Source organism: Taurulus bubalis (assembly GCF_910589615.1).
Source record: "Taurulus bubalis genome assembly, chromosome: 3".
In the NCBI taxonomy this organism is placed as follows: Eukaryota; Metazoa; Chordata; class Actinopteri; order Perciformes; family Cottidae; genus Taurulus; species Taurulus bubalis.
Genome location: NC_136591.1, coordinates 25,348,304 through 25,371,092, shown reverse-complemented (window position 1 = coordinate 25,371,092; position 22,789 = coordinate 25,348,304). Strand labels below are relative to the sequence as shown.

Below are 22,789 nucleotides of genomic sequence, written 5' to 3'. Positions count from 1 at the left end.
TCTTTGTGCTCTGCCTCTTTGTCCTTGTACCCTCCCCACATGGCAGACCCGTGGCACAGGTTCCCGTAGCTGGATGGGGACCAGCGCTGTCCCACTCTGGCTCACGAGTTTACACAAAGTTTATAGCTCGCTTTAGCTAATGGAAAAGATGGGCAGTTTTGTGGACTAATATGGTCAAAGGGGGCTTTGAATTTCTTCTTCCCTTCATGCTAGAATAGATGGTGAGCGTGAAGCCAAGCAGCTGCTGCTGAGGCCTCTAGTAGTCTATTTGGAAAAGTCAAGGATGTGTCAAAATAAATACACAGTGTGTTCGTAAAGGTGAGCTGCTGTGTACTTTATCCCATGTGTGGCCATTTGTCCTCAGGCACCTTGTCTGTTTAGTACACTATAAGCTTTACATATATTTAAAAAGGAGTGAATATTCTTGTGATGGAAAGTTGGCCATTGTTAGTTTTGTTTGACAGTTTGCCAGTTTTTACTAGTTTGTTGGCCACCAAGAAAAACACAAGTGGTAATTCGGACTAATGTCTTGTGTGTCTGATTAGGTGGTCATTCCAACAAATCATTATCACAGTTTACCTTGGAACAAAACATTACATTGTGAAATGGTATCTTATCTTTGTGCTTTTTAAGTGTTTTGATTATATTCCTTTGTGGGATTTGCTTGTTTTGCTTTTGTTGGTATCAGCATATTAAAGGAGACATATAAAACAAAGAAACACATTCCTCATGGTGATATATGAAAATAATACAACAGATTTCAAGATTTTCTGATGATGGAAAAAGTCTCAGACAGCTTTAGTGGCTGTTCCATATTTAAAAAGTGCAGCTGCTGGATAGCAGATGAACCAAAAAAGTGACTAAAATGAAACCGTGATGGCATCGGGCTTTATTTAGGTTAGACCACAAAATGGATATTTTTAGTGACTCCACTTACACAAAGTTGCCAAAGGAAATGTCTTCACTTTTCCTTTTGGAAGAGGTATCTTTAGCTGTCTTTGTCGCCCCAACCCAATGAGCTCATCTTCGATTACAGTGAAGTACATGACGGGATGGGGTTCAATTTGGACTGAACACATGATGCGTTCTCTCTGGGTGAAACCTCTGAATTCCAGGAAAACACAAAGAAAGGTCAAGTGAACTTGGTAATGTTCAGCGGGCTGCCGGTCACCAAGAAAAGACATACAGAAATTCCTGCAGGTCAGCGCAGCCTCTGTGGTCATGATACTTGGCATCACAGCGCTCAGCCCAGCAGGGAGGGAGACTGTGGAGCTGTTTTCATGACATGCTGACGATGGTTTCCTCGTGGGTATCTGGACACAGCGTCTTTATTTGCTAGACAGCAGAGAGGTCGTGCACTTTATTCCATTATTCCTGCTTGGAGTTGAGCCAGCAGGCCTGAGCGCTCGCACCGCAGCTGCCTCTTCTCTTAAATGTGTTTGTTCCAATTAGCAGTTTGTTACAAATCAAACTTGTTTATGTTTTCAGGAGTGAGATTCGAGGTCTGTCTTGTCTCAGAATTCATGTTTTCGCAACAGAGTTAACTGTCACGCTTAATGTTTGAACAGCCGTAACCAGAGAACCGACTGCTCCACATACAGTTCATCTGATCCCAGGTCAGAATACCATCTAAAGAAAAGACATGAGGGCTGTAAAATCAAGCAAGACTAACAGTCAACAGCCGTGCCAGTGGCTCTGCGAGGCTCTGCTTTAGCACAGTGGTGCTTTGAGCTAAATTGTAAAGCTAGAATGGCAACATGCACACGGTGACAATGCTAACATGCAGATGTTTAGCATGCTAACATTTGCTATAGCTAGCACTAAAGGCACATAGGGATGTCATTGGCTATGAACCAAAGTACTGGACAGATTCATATTCAAATCTGATGGTGGCACCAAATGGAAATTTAGTGGATCACTAAAGTTATTAGAAATGATCCTCAGGTGAGCATGAATGTCTGAACAATCCATGTCAATCCATTTCATGATTGCTGAGCCATTTTAATCAGAGATACAGTTGTTCAACTTGTGGTGACACTAGAGGACAAACATCATGTCAATCGTCAATCCATTCAGTTCTTAAAGTGGTGCAACAGCCGAAACACCGACATTGCCATCCTTGAATTCCTGCCGCTAGCGTGGCGAAAACCAGCCCAAAAATACCCTTAACATGGTTTGTCTGTAATGTGCTCAACCCTCCTCATCAATGCTGTTCATTTATGACAGCTGATCTCTATATGTATCTGTGATAGAGAGGGAGAGCAGATGGGACAATAGTCCGACAGGATTACACACATTTCTTACATTACTTGTGAAAAGGCAGCTGCTGGAGATCAAACCATGCGTGTAATCATGTCCACGAAGGCAGGAGAGCCAGGAAGGGAAAGTCTGGCATTGATGGTTATCAGGATGATTGAGGCACTGTATGTTTAAGTTTGACGTGGACCCCTCGTGTTGTAAATCTCACTTCTTCTTTAAACAACATGCAGGCAGGCTAACACACCGTATCGTCTCAGGGTTTAAATGAGGGCCTGCTTTTTCTCTTAACCCACAATGACCAAGCCAGTCTTCAAAACCACAAAAGGCTTCACACACCTCTTACCATGGTCATTGTGAACACACCCCTCTAATCATTCCTCGTTTGGTCTTTAGAGGAAAGCCGATGCTGAATAGGAAGGAAGGGGAGATGAAAAGGTCTGAATAAACTAATCCAGGCATATTATGGTCTCCATTTCAAACATCACACTCTCCCGGGGCTCTTTTGTGTAAATGATATAATGAAATCTCTCAATGCTGGCCTTCACTGATACGATGCATTGTACTTTTCGTACAGAAGTTATGACCCTTCATCGTTAACCATTACCAGGGCCAGAGGGTTACGTTGTAACTGTGGAAAACCCGAGGCCTTCATAGATTCTGTGTCGTCCTGCTGCTAGTCAGGATCAGTTCTACTCATGTCAACTCATCCAGGTCAGTTTGACCTTAAAGTGTCACTGAGTGGCTTCTGATTTAATTTAATAATAAAGTATTACATCTTTGTATTTAGCACCAATATAATGGCCATGTGTTAGTACTTATGGGCTGTATTATCTTCTATTGTTCCTCTGTCTCTGAGAACTCTACTTCTGTTCAGACTTTTGTGAAAGCCAGTTTAAAAACATCCCTTCTCCCTGTCCACAGTACACTCTGACGGAGGCCAAGCTCTGAGGTGGAGGAGGCTGTAAAGAGGCCCTGAAGGAGCCTCCCACCCTCCCTACCCGACCAGCCGGTCCATCGGACAGCGATGGCTCCTCGGAAACGTGGCGGTGGCGGCCGTGGCGGCCTGTCTTTTATCTTCTGCTGTTTTAACAGCAACGATCACCCGGAGATCACCTACCGGCTCAGGGAGGACTTTGCTCTGCAGGCCATGGAGCCAGCACTGCCAATGCCCGGATACGACGAGCTGGATGGCATGTTCTCCGAGTTGGTGGTAAGACTTCATTCTGCTCTTTCTTCTTGAGGACATTCTGACCAGATTCATTGGAAGACTTCAAAATAAATATTGGATTAATGTTTCAGTCTATTAATTTTACATTTTTATTGAAAATATAAGTCTGGTGGTAGTCTATATTGTTTCTTAATGTCAGCAAATCCCCTTTGCCTGTGTAGATGAGGTCTTATATAGCATATTCCTCAGTTGTCCAAAAAACACATAAATGAGCCACACCAATGCACTGGGTGACTTTTGTTTTTTATTACCATGAGCATGACCACTATACTTTATTTTGAGTCAATCCCACACAAACCATTGTGCTGCTGTGAATACCGACTACAGCACCAAATGTTTATAAATCCGCAGCTCAAAATAGTCCCCCAAAAATGCACTATTTGCTCCTGTTTGGGTGCATTTGCCAAAAACTACAGTGCCAAGCTGTTTTAGGAAATAATGATTGCCTTTTTAAAAATATATATTTGTGAGTCATTTTAAAAGATTTAGATTTCAATTTACGAGAGACGAGCAAGAGGAATTCAATTATTTGGGTTTACACAGTGCATGTTTAACATCTAGCATAACAGACACTTTAATATTTTATTCATGTCAGAAGATGTCTTTGAAATATAAACTTACCTCATTGTTTACACGGTCTGTTATATTTTAAGACATTCCCAACTAAACGGTCACTTCCTCCCAGTTGACACTAGCTTATGAATAACGAGGCCAGGCTGCTATTCTTCCTCTGTCTTATTGTCACTTCTAATTTGTTGTGCTCTACTCTCTATCCTGCCCCATTTTCCTCTCCCGTGGTTGCCACAGTAATCTAAGCATGACATTTTTGCACATCAATAGACCTCATTCAGGAACTCTTAATGTCTCGACCTCCTCCATCCGCTAATTGCTTGTTTTTGTCTCCCTCCCCTTTATGAAGACATAATTGAGTAAGTTGAGTGTGACGACAAGGAGGCTTTCAGTTGCTCTGTTTACCGAACGAAAACAGCCACGTGCTTTTCTCTTCGCCCAGTATGAGCCTCCATGCGCGTGTATAATCTGAACAAGCTTGCTGGAAAAAAGTATTGCGTGTGTAATGAGTTGGGTCCATCTGCTCTGTTACGATCAATTAAACCCGACCTTTGAACTTGAGATTCATTGCGAAAAGCTTTCCGAAAATCTTCACGTCAAGGTCAAGCTTCTTTTTCCATCCTACACTCTCAAACAGAACGTCAACAACAAACCTGTTGCAGCACAAAAACTAAAAAAAACATTTGAATTAGGATAGAAAACAGATAACTTTCTGCACCAATCAATCGTTAATTGTTTCCCCCAAGCTGTAATATAAAATGCATCAAAGGCTGATATACAACTCCTAACTTAAATGTATGACTTGTGCTCAAAATACAACTTGCTGATATTTTTTTCATTGCATTGAGACATGCATTTAGTGTTCAAATGCTCTCTGGCATTTAGTCTTGCCAGCAGCACCCTTTGTGTGCGTCTGTGAAATATCTGTGAGGCGTCGTGACGCATGCTGTCTCCAGATGTTTGTTGCCACATGTCGAGCAGAAAAACCACGCCTTATCTTTCTTTCCCTATTACTCACACGTCTTAACGCCTGCAAGACATCTGATTTGATTCAAAGTCATATTGGATTTGACGATGAGTGATATCCAACTGACCATGGAGAGATTGAGCACAAACCCATCTCAAACACAGAGCAGGGCTCTGTTGCAACTGCTCCTGGATGGCACATGGTTTTATTTTTGGGGGGAAACAAAGTAGATAGATTCAAGTGGATTTTTTAAAATTTGCAGCAAGGTGGTGTGACAGCTTGTCTGTACTCTGTGTGCTGTGTTCATTGAATATTATCTTCTCCATACAGACATCAGTAAAAGATTGTGAAGACAAAATATTTCACATTTTTTTAACCTTATCTGCATTTCTGTCCCCACTTTGCAGGATGAGCTCGACCTTTCGGAGAAGCACAGGGAAGCCATGTTTGCTCTGCCTGCAGAGAAGAAATGGCAAATCTACTGCAGCAAAAAGAAGGTAAAATACTTTCACTGTGCATTATGTCAAACTCCACATCAGCCTCCGCTAGCTTGCTGCCGGCTGGCTGCTCTCGCTGAATAATATCTGCAAATATCCTGCCAAGTTTGTGTAATTGCCTCCCTCATTGATTTGTTGTTATTTGAGGCAGAATTTTCTCAAACACAGACCACACAGGGATACAACCTTGTATCACTGTATTGCTCTGCTCACAACAGGCATTGTGTATCTGTCCAATGCAGGTTTTCATCTTTAAAGTAAGGTGTATACAACTGCCTGTAAGATAAAAATGCAGACATTATATAGCAAATTAACTACCTATAATTTGTTGTAATGTAAGCCATGCTATATTAAACTTAAAATACATTTAAAAAACACCACAGTACCACCAAGAGTACTTTCTAATAACTGTATTCCCCAGAATGTTATATATCTCTTCAATCTCAGTCTTCATCACTATATAATAAGTCTGCACTGCCTCCTCAAAGCTCCACCATGAATAACTCACCTATGTGAATGTTACACAAGGTGGATTTAAAAATAGTGATATCTAGAGAGAGTAACACAAACACTAAATCTAGCCTTTTCCATTCGATAATCCACGAACAGAAAAGATAGTGTCGGGAATTATAAAGTACTGAAATAGATTGCAGGTTTCTGACTCCAAATAGTTTTTTTTTCTTCTTTCTCATTGTTCGACTGCCCACCGTGATTCAAAAGAAAGACTTTTAATCATGCGGTTTCTCCTTTTAAATAATACACCTGTCCCATCAAAGCATTTGTGTAGCCATAACATACTCTACCACTCTGTGACAGTGTCGTGTTTTATTATGTCTTGCCTCCCTGATAAAAGGACTGTCAGCTGTTCCTCCTTTCCCTGTATATTCATTCCTGTCCTGCATGCAGGAAAACGCAGACGCCTGATCTAGTTTAGATCAAGTGGAGTTGTGCTTTCAAGCCACTGATGAATGTGCCCTCGCATTTTTACAGCAGTGTTTCCGAAGGCGATAAATGTGTATGAGTGTGTAGGATATCCTGTCCTGCCTGATATGCAGACAGGGCAGGCTTTTCCTACATCCGGTTACAAACTGGAGGTGAGGAGAGTTAGGATTTAGTGTGATGAATGGATAGTTTGCAGGTCCTCAAAAAACACAGAAACCCATCATACATACAAAGAACTGCACTGGTCGCCTTCATGCTAATTATAAATAAGAGGTGTTGATGCTTTTTAAGTCAAAAGTATGGAATATTCTGTTTATCTCTCTCTGCGTTAATTCAATCTCACCTCCTCCATCACTGCTGACCTCATCCTGGTCATGCTATATTAATATTACTGACATTCTTGACTTAATATTTTGGCCCATCAAAATACAACATATAGAATCATTCAATTAATAGTTTAAACACTTTTTAAGTAATAAGTGAGTTGTTGAGAGGCAGATTTGGGCTCCTTTAGACTGTGGCTAAGCTGTTTTCCCCCTGCTTGCAATTTCTATGCTAAACTAAGTATCTTAGCGGCATGTTATTGTATTAATAATTAATGTATTAATTAAACTCTCAGGAACAAAACCAAAAAAACACATTTCTCAAAATGTTAAGCTGTTCCTTTAAAGACACATATGTATGTCCCAATGATGTGTATTTATGTCAACAACTCATGAAGCAGAAACAGAATGTTTTGAGTCAGCGGTCTAAGACCTGCATCATAAGTCATGATGAATTATTCATTTTTGGCTGAAGACTCACTTTGTTTGAGTATTGATGCTCTTATTACTTTGGCTGAGCACAGCGTCCACTAGCCCGCAGCTATAAGACAAGGGAAGGTAGTGGAAATGAAAAGAGCATGCTGTCTACTCCCGTTTCTACTTTATCCCAATTAGTGGCCTCATTAGGAGTAGTCTCAAGGCCCACTTTGAAAATATAACCCAAAATGCTGCGCTGCCTCTGTTGAGCATTCTAGAGATCGTGCACGGTGGTTTCAGAGTTGGTGTGAAGGTGGAAACAAATCTTTATGTGCTGCATCGACCTGCAGAGAGGGGGGAGGAAGGAGGTACATCAATCAATATTGCTGACTCGGCAACAGGCTCTGGCCCCGACCCAGACAGATACAAGCTCATTTAAGCTCAGAAAGGTGTGTGTGTGTGTGTGTGTGTGTGTGTGTGTGTGTGTGTGTGTGTGTGTGTGTGAGTGTGAGTGTGAGAGAGAGAGAGAGAAAAGAGGCAGAGGATACGGTCGGTTGTCCAAGGCAAACAGGAAGGCTTCACTTCCACAGGTGCAGCTTTTGTGTGTCTGGCAGGAGGGTGATGATAAGGAGGAAGATGGGGTCATTACCAGGGCGTTGTGAGCCCACGAGTGATAAGGACGCTCTTTTTTTCCCCGCCAGTAGTTTCTTGGCTTCAGAAGTTGGGCTGAGCCTGAAGGAGATGAGTCAGTCAAAGCAGCAAAGCTTTAGCTGTTTGATTTGGCCGTGCACCTGAGCCGATGAAATCATGCTCAGAGCACCAGTCTTCCTCCTCCTTCTTCGTCAGCTCTCTTCTTGGAGGCTACATCATCTGCCAAAGAGGCAGATTTACTGATCTGGTTGTTAGCAGATATTTTGCAGTTAGGTTTCAAATTTCACGTGTTATTTGTGAGAGGACAGAGCTGTAACTTAACTTCTCTTCCAAGCGGACTCTAAATAACTGAGATTGATTCCTGTTTCCTAACGTGCCTTTCTTTGATCTTTACTTTCTCAAATGTGGAAAAAATAAACTCCCAGAAGTACACTCCCCGCTTATTCTCTCTCATCCTGACCCTGAATAAACTGGAGACATGTCAGTGTTTGAAGAGTGCTGACTTCCGAGTTGAAAGATGAACTCTTTAAGATGCGAGAGGAAGCGGTCCCACCTCTGCGTCTGCTCCAGTAATGGACTGAACTTCGTCCAGCGCCGGCCTGGTCAAGCCGGCACCGGACGTGAGTGAAACAGCAGGATCCGACCTTCCCGTCACTACACCATCCCTGCAGACCAGCCAAGGCCTGCAGTTTCTGTCAGAGCAGCCAAGTCTCTGCAGGCCGCTTTATTAACTGACGCCCAATTAGTTTCTGATGGTCACAGCTCGCTTGTGCTTAATGGAGCCAGAGTTCAAATGAAAGCCGGGGGGCCCTTTTATGTACAAGCCAAGTTCATGGTCAAGTCATTTTCTCATCCGTGTTTTTCCCTTTAGTTAGAAAATTAAATCATGTCAAAAATGTCTGACCGTTCCTTTTTTTTTACAAACGTGCCTGTCAGGAGATTAATCGCAGCATAAATCAGGCCCTGTCCTTAATCCACCGTTTTAACATTCATTTGCTAATCTCAAGATTTTCTCAAGCAGCTGTGCTCTCTTTTCTGCACTTCTCACTACCTCCTGAAACTCAGTGAGGTGCTTGAGGATAAAAATGGGCTATATATCTGTGGCGACCTACTTTGAGTTCCTGCTCCATTTTTGGCTTTTGGCTATTTATTCCCTGAACCTTCTGTTCCCCGTGTGTTTGCTGGTGTTTGTGTCTTTCATGTCGTTCAAATCCAATTGATCTGAAAATGATGGAATGAAGTTCTCCATCTGGTTTGCAGTTTTCCATTAATGTATTCAAACATATGACTTGAACTAACGACTTGTCCACTTTTGACTTTCTGCAATATTTTCTTCAAAAGCACGTTTTTGTCGCTCCCAATTAATATTTTGAAGTCAAAAACATATTTTTCTATTCAACTTATCTGATGTTTTCTTTCCCTTTTTAATAAGTGCGTGACATTCCATAAAACAATGTCTCCGTGGGTCACTGCACAGCATCATTCATTCTCTGTTATTCTCTGTTTTTCAGGAACAAGAAGAAAACAAAAGTGCAACTAGTTGGCCAGAATACTACATTGATCAACTCAATTCAATGGCAGCTGTAAGTAATTACATGAATTTTATTTATGCTTCTTTTTGGATAAACAAATGGGCCTCTGGGCTAGATGAATCAAACCTGATCACTTTCAACGAACTGAACCTCGTAGAGAGTCAACAAATAACATACTTCATTAAAATATTATTGGTTTTATTTATTTGTATTAGCTGGGAATACATTTTCCATGTGACCTGTACATCTCAATAAGGTTAGCTTTATTTATCCCTCAGACTTCAGACTATGTTTAATCTTTTGTTGGACAGAGAACGACGCTTCTCGCTCTGGAGAAAGAAGACGAGGAAGAGAGGAACAAAACCATTGAGAGCTTGAAGACGGCTCTGAGGACACAACCCATGAGGTGGACAAATACTTCCCCTCATCTCACTCAGTCCTGTCTTTTTTTTATCTGCTCCTTGTCCTCAACATATAATGTAATCCATCATCACATCTCCTTTCATTTCGCCTGCTCTCTCCTTGTCTTTTACTATTTTCAGTTCCTCACAGCGGTATGTTCATGAGTCCTTTTAGAAGTGAACGCCCATAATGGGGGACACACGTTAAAACTAGTCTTCCTAACAAAGATTTCCTACTCTCCTCTCAGGTTTGTGACCCGTTTTATCGACCTGGATGGCCTCACGTGTATCCTAAACTTCCTGAAGAGCATGGACTACGAGACCACAGAATCGCAGATCCACACGTCTCTGATTGGCTGCATCAAAGCTCTGATGAACAACTCGCAGGGCCGCGCCCACGTCCTCTCTCACTCCGAAAGCATCAACATCATCGCTCAGAGCCTGGCCACGGAGAACATCAAGACCAAGGTGGCGGTGTTGGAGATCATGGGCGCCGTGTGTCTTGTGCCCGGTGGACACAAAAAGATCCTGGAAGCCATGCTGCACTACCAACGCTTCGCCTGCGAGAGGACTAGATTCCAGGTGTGTGGGAGCAGGCCAAGTACACAGTAGTGGTTTTAAATCATATCTTAGACTGATGAAGTCATTTAAAAGCAACGGTGTGTGAAGATATTTAACAACTGTAATGACCTGTCATCCCGCAGACACTTATAAACGATCTGGACCGAAGTACAGGGCGATACAGAGATGAGGTCAACCTGAAAACAGCCATCATGTCCTTTATAAATGCTGTGCTAAGTCAAGGCGCTGGAGAGGTGAGTTATATGCATTAGACAGCTTTTATGCTTCCTTTCACTCGGAAAGGTCACCATGTCCCTCGTTAAAGAGACTCTTTAAAACAGTTTCTACTGCTAATTTATTCTTTTTTTTCTTTCTAAATACAGACAAGTTTGGAATTCCGCATCCATCTACGATATGAGTTTCTCATGTTGGGGATCCAACCGGTGATCGATAAGCTACGATCTCATGAAAACTCCACATTAGACAGGTGAGATGGAGCAGAAAATAAAGTAATGTCTGGAGCTTTGAAAGAAAGAATGCACCTGCTCCAGAGAGATGTCAATCAATGTATAATGATCAGAACGTGTAATCAAAGAAATAATGGTATAGTTTCATGGAATTAGATTAAGATTTTTTTTTCTGAATTTACAAATACATAAAAGTGTAAGTGCATTTCAATTGCAAGCTGCCTCTCTTATCTCGTTTTTTTCACACTCTCAGGCATTTAGACTACTTTGAGATGCTACGGAACGAGGATGAGCTGGCTTTGTCAAAACGTTTTGAGTCGGTAAGGAGAGAAAAAACTTTAATTTCCTCTAATAATAATTATTGCATTTTTTGTGACCTGTAAAATATTTATCAGGAGATATTCACCGGGCTTTTGTTTCACTTCCTCTCATCCAGGTACATATAGACACCAAAAGTGCCAACCAAGTTTTTGATCTCATCCGCAAGAAGATGAACCACACTGACGCACACCCGCACTTTATGTCTGTCCTGCATCACTGTCTCCTCATGCCACGTGAGTGTTTCTTCACATTGTTTAACGCTCGGCTGCAGACTATTAAATGTTTGGACCGCTACTGTCACACAAATATACAGTTCAAAATCTGTTGTGCTGTGAAATGGGATTAAAGGCTGATTTAAAAAAAAAAAAATCCTAAAATGTAATAAGGCTACAAACAAGGTAGCAGTGTTACTCCCACAAAATAAACATGGCATCTGCACCTTCTGGTTTCTGGCCAGAAAGATAAGGATGTTGACTTTGTGCAGATTAGTCACTCCAGATATTGGATAATCACATTCCAGCCAAACGGAATGCTTTACTCACTCAAAGTTGGAGAATGTTGTTGGCTAATATTTAGGTTTTGTAACTGTTTTTCTGCAAAAAATATATTCCAATTTTATCCAGCTTTCTCATGTCTTGACTTGAAAACAAATAGCCACAAAACAGCTGCGGTTTTTCTTTCACCTTCCCCTCTGAGTGGCTTATTTAATGAGATCACCCCCCTCAATTAATTTCCTGAGGTCTTAATTGTGTAATTAACACTTCAGCCGCAAATACTGCGCTGTGGTCATATTCAAGAGATAATAAAATGCAAGCTTGTGATGGTACTTAATAGAAAGAGGAATCAGAATAATATCCCTGAATGTGATGCATTGCACATTTTATAAAGAGTAATATCAGGATGCCTTCTTGCAGTAACGTAGCTGTGTGTGTGCGTGTGTGTGTTTAAAAGGTTTTCCAGCTAAATAACAACACAACAGTAAACCTGTTGTCCCTCATGATAGATACAGTCTCACCAATCAGTAATACCTGTGTCACCTTGTAACCTAATTACAGTGTTTCTCTTTTTCTCATCAGTTATGAGTAGTTATAAGCTAATTTTGGAAATTGTTTCTTTGGTATATCATAATGAAACCGCTGCTGCGAATCCAACTGTTCCTGTACTGACACTAATGGAGAAAGTCTTTCTAATTACTGAGGCTCATGGGAAACTCTTCCTCCCTTTCTCCTCAGACAAGAGAAGTGGTAACACGGTGCAGTACTGGCTGCTGTTGGACCGTATCGTCCAGCAGATGGTCTTGCAGAACGACAAAGGTCACGACCCCGACGTCACACCACTGGAGAACTTTAACGTGAAGAATGTTGTCCGGATGTGAGTCCTCATATTTTCCTCTGAGACTGACTGAGTGACGACATGGAGCAGATTACTCGGCTGCCAGATCGAAGAATGTAGAACAAAGTTGTGTTTGATGAGAAATTAAAAAGCCTCGTGCTCAGCAGTGTTCGAAAATAGCTTCCCTTTTGAGTTCAGAAAAACAATGACTGGAGTTGTTCCCTGGAGTTGATTATGTGTGTCATCCTCTCTGCAGGCTGGTCAATGAAAATGAGGTCAAACAGTGGAAAGAGCAGGCAGAGAAAATGAGAAAAGGTTTGTAATTCTATAAATGACTTACCTGAAAGAGAATACGTTTGTGAATTAAAATCATGCTTTGAGTTCTCTCAATACTCATCGCTCTGGCTTCCCATTTCAGAGCACCATGAGCTGCAGCAGAAATTTGATAAGAAGGAGCGTGAATGTGACGCCAAGACTCAGGAGAAAGAGGACATGATGCAGACGCTCAGCAAGATGAAAGAGAAGCTGGAAAAGGAGAGCACCGAGCACAAGAATGTCAAACAGCAAGTGGCCGAACTCAGCGCCCGACTGCACGAACTCAGCACCGTACGTCATCCTTTATTTTCACCGGGTTGCTTCATAATGACCTTAAGACAACACCTGATTGAATATTGTGTACATGACAATCAGGGTAGAGCAGAACAAATGACTGAAAAATAGAAACCATGTTACACTTCTATCTCAATGCATATTGATTTGTTACTTTATGTTGTTGCTTGCCTGAAATAGCAGCATTATTATTTGTGTTATGTCACCAGAGTACAAGTTGCCAAGTCCCATCAATGAAATAGAAGAATACAGCAACATTTTTGTGTAATGTACAATATTTTGACACCGATATAAGACAATGGTTCCTACCTTTTATGATGTATGACCCCTCTTCATTAGTTATTACCTTTCACTTGAAGGGTTTTTAGAAACCAGAAGAGAGAAAAGTATGCAGTATTTATTTGGTCAAATGACGAGACAAAAATCTCTCAGTATTGTCACACTTTAATGCTCAGAGCATGGTACACAGGTAAAGGGTTGGGTTGAGAGATGCACCTCCTATGGTTGCTTCTTCTGATTTCATGCAGGTGGGCAACAATCCCTCAGGTTAGGCAATCAGACCAAGATCCATCCTGTCAAAGGTTACATTGTACAGGATTCAGCATGTTCAAACACAATGATTACAACATGGTTACATTGTGAATGATCAGAGGAATTGCTCACAGTTCATATCCCTTTAATCATCTTCTGACCCTCAGGTTTAAAACCACTGTTCCAAGTGAAACATGAAATATTTAATTATCGTTATGTTGAAATGATAAGGCTGGTAATATTCTGTATTTATGGCAATTAGTATGTTAAGATTGTGTAATCCTCTCCCTGCAGAGACGGGCAGCTGTTGTTCCTGGAGGCCCTCCCCTCGGCCCCGGCCCCCCCGGTGGTCCTCTTCCTCCTCCACCCATACCAGCTTTTGGTATGTGCCCTCCTCCCCCGCCGCCCCCTGGGGGCATGATGCCTCCTCCACCTCCCCCACCGCCTCCTCCGGGTGGACCCCCTCCTCCTCCTGGATGCCCACCCCTTGGAGGTATCCCTCCCCCGCCAGGCGCACCCTTGGGCTCATACATGAAGATGAAGAACATTCCCCAGCCATCCAATGCACTCAAGTCCTTCAACTGGGCCAAGTTAGCTGAGGTGAGAACAGTGGAGACGCAAGAAGACCTGAATATATAATATATAGCATAATAGTATATTGATGCTTTGTGTTAGAATATGGAATATGAATGTCTTTTTGTCCTCTGCTCAGAATAAACTGGAGGGCACTGTCTGGATGGAGGTGGATGACGCCAAGGTCTTCAAAATCCTGGATCTGGAGGACATTGAAAAGACCTTCTCAGCCTATCAGAGACAGCAGGTACTGAGGACGAAGCAGTTCATCGCTCCAGCTCCCCAAATGTGGCCGTCTATTGTCAGAGAGGCCCGGGGGGTAGAGCTGAGGGCTCAGCTGGCTTGCATTTGGGGATTTAGACTTTGCTTGAGATTTTCAAAAATGTCTTTTGTTTTGCAACTTTGGATTTCTCAAGCACCGTGTCGGAGGGGATAAGGGGAGAGGTTAGATTAAAAAAAATAGCCTGAAGCAAAACAAATAATAATTAAAAAAAACATGTGTAATTTACAGATATATTTGGGAGTTTATTAGATGCAAAACTTTCGGTAGCACTTTCTGTGACGCCCATGTCTATAATGCACTGTAAACATACTCATATAATCTCTTCATAGCGATGTATAATTTCAGTTATAAGTACACATGAACATAAACAGATTATAAAGCATTTTATAATTTTTTTTGATGCATTCTAACAGTGATTATAATGCAATTTTTAAAAGGATTATAAGGTTTTACAACCATAAGAGTTGAAATAAATGATGATCCTCACGAAAGTATGCTTTGTAATGTGTTATGAGTTTTGTTATATATCACTATGAGCAGATTATAACGCATTATAAGTATGTTTATAACACATCATAGACATGGGTATAATAGAAAGTGTTACTTAACTTTCAGGCTTGAATCATCTTAAACGCCTTCTTACATTGCAACACAATGCTGTTTTGCTATTTTTGTTTGTGGTTTGGATCCTTTTGCCACGTGTGATTGAAAATGCATGAGTGAGCTGCTCAGAATCAGATGTTTCCTCTTGTGCCTTCAGTTTGCAGTTGATTTAGTTGCTCGATGTTTTTAATCAGCCGTGCCTTTGTTAGTTGTTTAGAAGAGAATGAGCATGTCTTTTCAAAGTTCAAGAAGCATGTCCAACACACGAAATAAGATCGTCAAAAAAAAGACTTAATTGGAAGCATCTCTGTTCACAAACAAAGGCAAAACCTTTGCAAAATGTGGATCTTCAGTGTCAGAAATATGACCGATTGATTTCTTGCACACAGCATGTGATTCATAAGCAACTGAACCCCCACTCACGTCTCATTGCGCCGTCGTTGTCTCAGCACAGAATGAGCTTTGATTCATTAGCTGTTTGTTTTTATGGCTGCAATCACGTAACTGCTTTACTTATTCTAATGAGTGCTTACATCTTTCCTGCTTCTTGCCTGCATTTTAGGACTTCTTTATGATCAATAACAGCAAACAGGTGAGTGCTCTTACAGTAGACATACAATCTGGAATTTGTGTCGCTCCTCGTGGATCAGACTTTCTTTATATGTTGTACGTCCTGTTCATCTTACTTAAATGTGTTGAATGAATATATGACCCGTGAGCCTTTGTTTGTGTTTCATGTTTGCATGTACTGATGAATGTGACGACCTGTGTGACTGTTTAAGAACTTTGTACTGTATTTTCACCTTCTGTTTGGGATTAGGGCATGTGTCGTCCTCGTTGTTGTGTGTCTGTGGTTGACTGCTACTAAAATGTATTTGTGTATGTTAAAATAATATTTTGCCCTCTAACCTCTTCATCACTTTGCTCACAGAAAGAGGCAGAAGACGACATGCTGAGCTCTAAAAAAGTCAAGGAGCTGTCCGTCATTGACGGCCGCCGAGCTCAAAACTGCAACATCCTCCTCTCGCGGTAAGTTTGTATCAGCATCATAACACTTCTAAAACATTACTGACCCTGCACAGGTTGTAATAGATATTTCACATTGTATTTGAAATACAAAATGATTATTATTTAAATTTGAGGACTTCATTTTCTAAGAGATGAATAAAATTGAAACAAAAAACACATAGTTATATAATAGCATACACACATCACATCTAAGCAAACTCTCCCATAACCTCCATCCACACTACAATGTTTATTACAAGCATCATCTACAGAATAAACAAGAATGAACAACTGCCCAACCAGGTTAAATGATGTAAATAGTACTAAAAGTAAAGGTTAACGAGCAAATATGTCTTTGTAAATAATAGATCTCACTGACTTATTCCAGACTGACAGCTTTTTATTTATCAGCTCATTTTCTTTAGAAAGTGCAGTATATGTACATAAAAGGTGTGACGTATGTCTTTGTGATATGATTTGAATTGAACCCATAGCCATCTTGTAAATATGAAGGAAAGCTAAAGTAATGCATCTGTTTTGCTCTGCAGGCTGAAACTGTCTAACGAGGAGATGAAGAGAGCCATTCTGACCATGGACGAACAGGAAGACCTTCCCAAAGACATGCTGGAGCAGGTACGTCATCCAGCAAATGTTGATGGACGAATCAAATGTGCTTTCCATTTAGTGATTGCACTTTGACTGCTGACTAAAAATAGCAATGTGAATAGCACAGTGAATTCATGTCCGTCAGCACCACCTTCAGCATTAAGTCATGGGTTCACATATTGCTAAAAGCCATTGCTAAAATCATCAAAGCTACAACTCTAATAACAGTATATTTAGTTGATGTTTCTTTATATTGAAGTAGAGAAGGTGAGCTGCAATAGCATGACAGCAGAGATTAAGCCCTATTCAGCCACCAGCATATGTTAAATAGTTTTTAACAGACATGAAGTAGGAATCTAAGAGTTGTTTTTCTTGTCCATCAGCTGCTGAAGTTTGTCCCCGAGAAGAGCGATGTGGATCTTCTGGAGGAGCACAAACATGAGCTCGACCGAATGGCAAAACCTGACCGCTTCTTCTACGAGATGAGCAGGTACTTTAGCCATAAAGTTGTTTATTTTTTTCTCATGTTCTGCCTTTTCTAATTCTGTGTTAAACATATATTATCATCAGACCTGACCTCATCAGGCCAGTGCAGCACTCTGCAGATCAGAACTGCTGACAAACAATAGCCATTGTTTCCTCTCAGCCAGGGCAGATAAGTGAAATGACACATGGGTTTCTACTTAGCTGGGAACAATAGCTGAAAGTGTGAATCAGAAGGAATTGTGTTGGTGAATAAATCAAATCTGTAACCCAATAACAGGAATGTAATTAGTCCTGTAAGATAAAAGAAACAAAGGAAACGTGTCCCAACTCGCTGCATAAATACATTAAGATCAGAAACTAAAGTAACTGGCGTTTCTACATTTAAGTGACAATAAAAACATATAGTTAGATTTTTGCTTTGTTTTTAATAATTTACTGCAGTTTGCCATTTTTTGTTAAGAGTACAAAAGTCACAGTTGTATTCATTAGCTGCCGACTCAGCGGTTTATAGGCTGAAATGAAAAACACTGCCAAAAATAAACTTCACTACCACAACTTTACATGCAATGTGAGCACACAGGCGGCTTGCTTTATTTTGCTTGAGCATAATGTTCATGTTTGTGGCTTTTGTCAAACTGATTTCCCTGTTTGTAATTTATTATTTTTGACTATTTTTGTTCCTCTGACACACATTTTCCATAGAATAAACCACTACCAGCAGAGGCTGCAGTCTTTATACTTCAAAAAGAAGTTTGCAGAGAGGATAGCTGAGATCAAACCCAAAGTTGAAGGTAAGATAAATCTTTACTGATATAACTCAAAATTGGTAAGTAGGAAATGTATTATTGTTTGAAGCATCTCTGTAGTCATATGTTTTTATATTTGCCAAGCTACCTAAGTCTAAAATTAAATCAGTCCCACCTTTAATTACCTTTTTTAATGTTTTCCTGTCTCAGCTCTCTCCAGGGCGTCTAAGGAGATTTTACACAGCAAAAACCTGAAGCAGCTGCTGGAGGTGGTGCTGGCCTTTGGAAACTTCATGAACAAGGGTCAGAGGGGCAACGCTTACGGCTTCAAAGTGTCTTCGCTGAACAAGATTGCTGATACCAAATCCAGTATCGACAAGTAAGAACAATTTTCAATTGTAACATTTATTGTTTTTATTTGATTTCACTTTTATTATACCAGAATATTTTCATTGGGATTCTGAATCTCTTACACGGTTCACATAAAAGAACAAACAACAGACTTGAAACAAAAAGCAAATCACATCCAACAGTGAATTAGCTGGGTTGTTCAGTAACAGGACATGTATATGCAGTGCTCAAATAGTCCTTAACCCTCTAAGGTTTGAGGCCATTTTCTCGATGTTTTTATAATCTCCCTTGCTTTTAAAATAAATAGTTTAAAGTGACTCTGTAGCTCTCCCCAAGATAAGGGTGCAAACTCTATAAAAGCACTTTTACCAAAGACAGAACGGGTACAGCTACAGTTTACCTATAAAATACAGCTATAGTCTAAGAAGGTTTTAGGAGACAGTAGGGAACATAAATACATCAAAGGTAGGCCGTAACAAAAAGGGCAGCATGAAATATACAAAAGTCACATCTGGAACAGGGAATGTGATATAGATGAAACTCCATATGGTTGATCCTATCTCAACGCACATAATAAAAGCAATATATTGCACATTTGACACGTCCACTGCCTCGAAGGTTGGTCCACCTGAAATGTGTACGTCTGTGTTTACAGAAACATAACCCTCCTGCACTACCTGATCACCATCCTGGAAAAGAAATACCCCAAAGTCCTGATGTTCCAGGAGGACCTGCAGAGTCTCTCTGAGGCAGCCAAAGTCAAGTATGTGGAGCGGTGAAGATGTCTGACTTCCTGCTGCTTCTCTTTTTTAGTTTCTCTTTTGGTATGAAACCATCGCTTTTCTTTTTTTGCAGCATGACTGAGCTGGAAAAAGATATCTGCAACATGCGCAGCGGCTTAAAAAGCGTGGAGAGTGTGAGTCACAAAGATCTATGACATAACGCATGTTCATTTATTGGTCATGCTGTTCTACAATATTTAGTGCAGGTTCAAGTTTGACTTCAATGTTCTCTTACGGATGACTTTCACCCGCAGGAGCTGGAATATCAGAAGAAGCGGCCGCAGGAGATGGGCGACAAGTTTGTGTCGGTCGTGAGTCAGTTCATCACTGTGGCCAGCTTCAGCTTCTCGGATGTGGAGGACTCCCTCACCGAGGCCAAGGAACTGGTACGTCACGGGGGGCTGAAAACCGAGAGTGCGTTTGAGCAACCCGACAGCGCCGCCGTCACTTGTAGAAACAGAAAGCGTGCATCCCATTTCCTCTCGGATGCAGCTGTTTCTACGTTGCCTTATTGACCTCATCTGTCACCTCCGTAGGAAAGCTAACAGCGGGAGTGAAGTGTTTCAGCTTCCTGCCGCTGTACCTCTTCCATGTGTGCAGGTCCAGAGAAAAGCAGGACGGAAGATATTATTTCGCACCATTATGTTCGACCTCGCGTTATTTTATGAAAGCTTTTATCAAATGTAACTTACATTTGAATTTGGGTGGCCGTTGTGGACATTAGAGTCCAACACAATGTGAATTTACTCATCATGTATTTGTAGTACAACAGCAAATGGAGAACCGGAATTTTATGAGAAATGGTCTTTTTACTGCCAGAAACCTGAGCAGTTTCACCTTTCTTTCAAAAGCTTGACGCCCTAAAGTTAAATTTATGCACCTGCCCACATTTATTGGTGCAGACTTTTTTTAAAATCTCTGAGCATGTTTCTCACCCCATAGTGTGTGTGTTACATTGATAAGTGCTCAGCTATTAGTTTCTGTGAATAATTTACGGTGTCCCATAGTTAAATATGTTTACAGCGGTCCTCTGTACTCGTGATTGGGAACCAGAGAACATACTGACCCTTTAAACAGCTCTGTGCATCTGGTTTGTGTGTCTCTGTGCATAAATAACAAGATGTAGAGGGGGGGAAAAATGATTTTTGTCGCAGAAATCATGTCCTTACTTGAATGCATCACACATTCACCAACTGTTAATTTGACAGAAATCATTTAGGTACATTAAATGCATCGTCGCTCCACCTGATAGAGTTTGCGTGTCATGGACAGATTTCTACACATCTTAGAAGGTCTATGTTCTCAGCATGACCTCACATCTGGATGTCCTTTTTTTTTTTTTACTTACTGTGAAAAACACTCAACAAACACGTTGCCTTAATTTGGACTCTGTCTCCAGTCTGTGGCCTCCGCTGTAATCAGTAGCCGGTCACATCTGAGTTAACATGGGCTTCAAAGACCAACTACTGGTACCCTGCTCTTATTTCAAAGAACCAAGACCTAACGAGTCTCCTGTAAAACAGTCAACGACGGAGTAAAACATTGTTCTTCTGTGTCCCGCTGTAACTCTAATCCCATGTGTGACCCCTTCTCTTTGGTCCCACAGTTTCTGAAGGCAGTAAAGCACTTTGGTGAGGACGCCAGTAAGATGCAGCCAGATGAGTTCTTTGGCATCTTTGACCAGTTCCTGCAGTCGTTCTCCGAGGCTCAGCAGGAGAACGAGAACATGCGAAAACGCAAAGAGGAAGAGGAGCGCAGGGCCAAAATGGAAGCTCAGGTGTGTGATCGTTCCCTGCCTCCATAGGATTTGTGACAAAAAGAACGACAGTTATAAAACATTATGTAACCATGAAGCATAATCTGAAATATTGTAGAAACTCAGAGTTAACGTAACTTTTGATAAAACACTCCAGCGAGTGTTGTTGGAAAGGAATAGTTTGACGTTTTGGGAAATATATATTTATTAGCTTTCTGCCGAGTTTTAAATGAAAAGATCGATACCATGATACTACATATATGTCCTTACTGTATAAAGTTACAGCCTGCAGCCGGTTAGCTTAGCACAAAGACTGGAAACAAGGAGAAACAGCTAGTGTGGCTTCGTCTGAAGATAACAAACTGCACCTACCAGCACCTCTAAAGTGCACAAATTAACCTGTCTTACACAAATGTTTCATAGGATAAAATGATGAGTGAGGATATTTTTGTTTTAAATCCAATATTTTTTATTTCTGTGTCATCAGCTGAAAGAGCAGAGGGAGAAGGAGCGAAAGGCCCGCAAAGCAAAGGCAAACGGGGAGGACGACGGCGGCGAGTTTGACGACTTGGTGTCGGCGCTGCGGTCGGGCGAGGTCTTCGACAAGGATTTATCCAAGATGAAACGCAACCGCAAGCGCATCAACAGCCAGACCACGGACGCAAGCAGAGAGCGACCAGTCACAAAGCTCAACTTCTAAGCGGGGGTTGAGCTCATCTTCCTTGTTTTTCGCTCGCCCACCCTGCTCCTCATTAGTTTCCCTCTGGGTCGAGCTGACATGCACATTCCTCTGCACCCTCCTCCGTTCCCACCCGGCTCGGCCTTGCATCATCGCTGCGGAGCCACACACGGCCCAACATGACCGTCATCAGACCTTTGATCCTCTTGAGATTTTGATGTTAAAACGGAGATGAAGCCAAAACTTGTTAACGACCAAATCAGATAATTCCCGCCGAAGGATCAGTTTGGTCAAATTAAATGTTTTAAGTTGTTGCACAAGAGCGCTGGATGTTCTCCCCGCTGGGGAGAAGACTACTTCCAGGTGTAAGAGATGCTCACGCTTGTTTGATAGGAAGAGTCCTGTGCTGTTTTTGTACGTCTGAATCTATGCAGAGGGAAATGTGCAGCAAGCAGACTCCTTCAGGGCTTGATGCTCGATCCCAACAGGAAGATGATTCCATTACAAACACAAGGGGCCATTTTGTACGGATTGATTTCATAGATTGAGAGTGGTTACTGCTTTCATGCCCAAGTTGTCCGAGGGACCATTTGGAGAAAGACTGAAGCTGAACTTCCTCTTGACCCTGCTGTTCTCTTGCAGTCAGAACCGTCACAGGACTGAGACACTGGGTTGTTAGGCAGACGTGGTTTTGACTGCAAGTGACGTGGCTGAGAAGTTTCTTTTCTATTCATCATTATTGACATGCAGCATTTATATATCTGATCACTGTATGTTTTATTTGAACCTTTTCCTGTTAAGAGCTGGCCTTAACTCTGTTGTTCTATTTGTTGAGTGGGTACTCTCAAAGGCCTGGGCCTAATCTGCAGTTTCTCTACAAGTGTGGACACTCATGTCATAGATTACATATATATCTATATATATATATATAAGGTTGCGTGCTTGTTACACATGCACATATAAATTCATAATTACTATGCTAAATGCTATTAAAACCATACCCAGTGGATGCAATACACTTGTTTTCCCTCTCTGAAGGGAGTGCCCTCCTCTAAGTTTTCATTGAATAGATGGAATATGTCTTCTGCAAACTGGCTGGATTTACACTGCGAAAAAATTGACAATACCCTGATATTAAACTCTGTGTGATGTTTTCATTCTTGTAGAAATGTTGAAAACGTGGACGTGAAACCTTTGACTTTAATTTGTCGGCTCGGCTGTGTGTCAAACACCTCCATTGGACTTTTATAATTTAAATATTGCTTTCTATTGTACAATGACCTGATGCAAATAAATGGGAGAAACAGT

The 22,789-nt window shown here is 41.3% G+C and overlaps 1 protein-coding gene across 2 annotated transcripts; it reads left to right on the top strand.

Moving 5' to 3' along the window:
• Positions 1-3,283: 3,283 nt before the first annotated feature.
• daam1b (dishevelled associated activator of morphogenesis 1b) lies at positions 3,284-22,789 on the top strand (the record flags this gene model as incomplete). 2 transcript variants are annotated; one of them, XM_079216188.1, is made up of 25 exons in its annotated part: positions 3,284-3,469; positions 5,432-5,521; positions 9,366-9,437; positions 9,698-9,792; positions 10,036-10,369; positions 10,492-10,602; positions 10,732-10,835; positions 11,069-11,135; positions 11,252-11,369; positions 12,369-12,507; positions 12,725-12,783; positions 12,887-13,074; positions 13,903-14,208; positions 14,321-14,428; positions 15,630-15,659; positions 15,999-16,096; positions 16,624-16,708; positions 17,065-17,171; positions 17,870-17,958; positions 18,124-18,292; positions 18,920-19,027; positions 19,120-19,180; positions 19,301-19,432; positions 20,653-20,823; positions 21,290-22,789. In XM_079216188.1, 25 exons carry the CDS (start codon positions 3,284-3,286, stop codon positions 21,500-21,502), a joined length of 3,240 nt encoding a protein of 1,079 aa, XP_079072314.1. In that variant the 3' UTR covers positions 21,503-22,789. The 2 variants fall into 2 exon arrangements, with proteins under 2 accessions (XP_079072314.1, XP_079072315.1); XM_079216189.1 differs by lacking the exon at positions 15,630-15,659.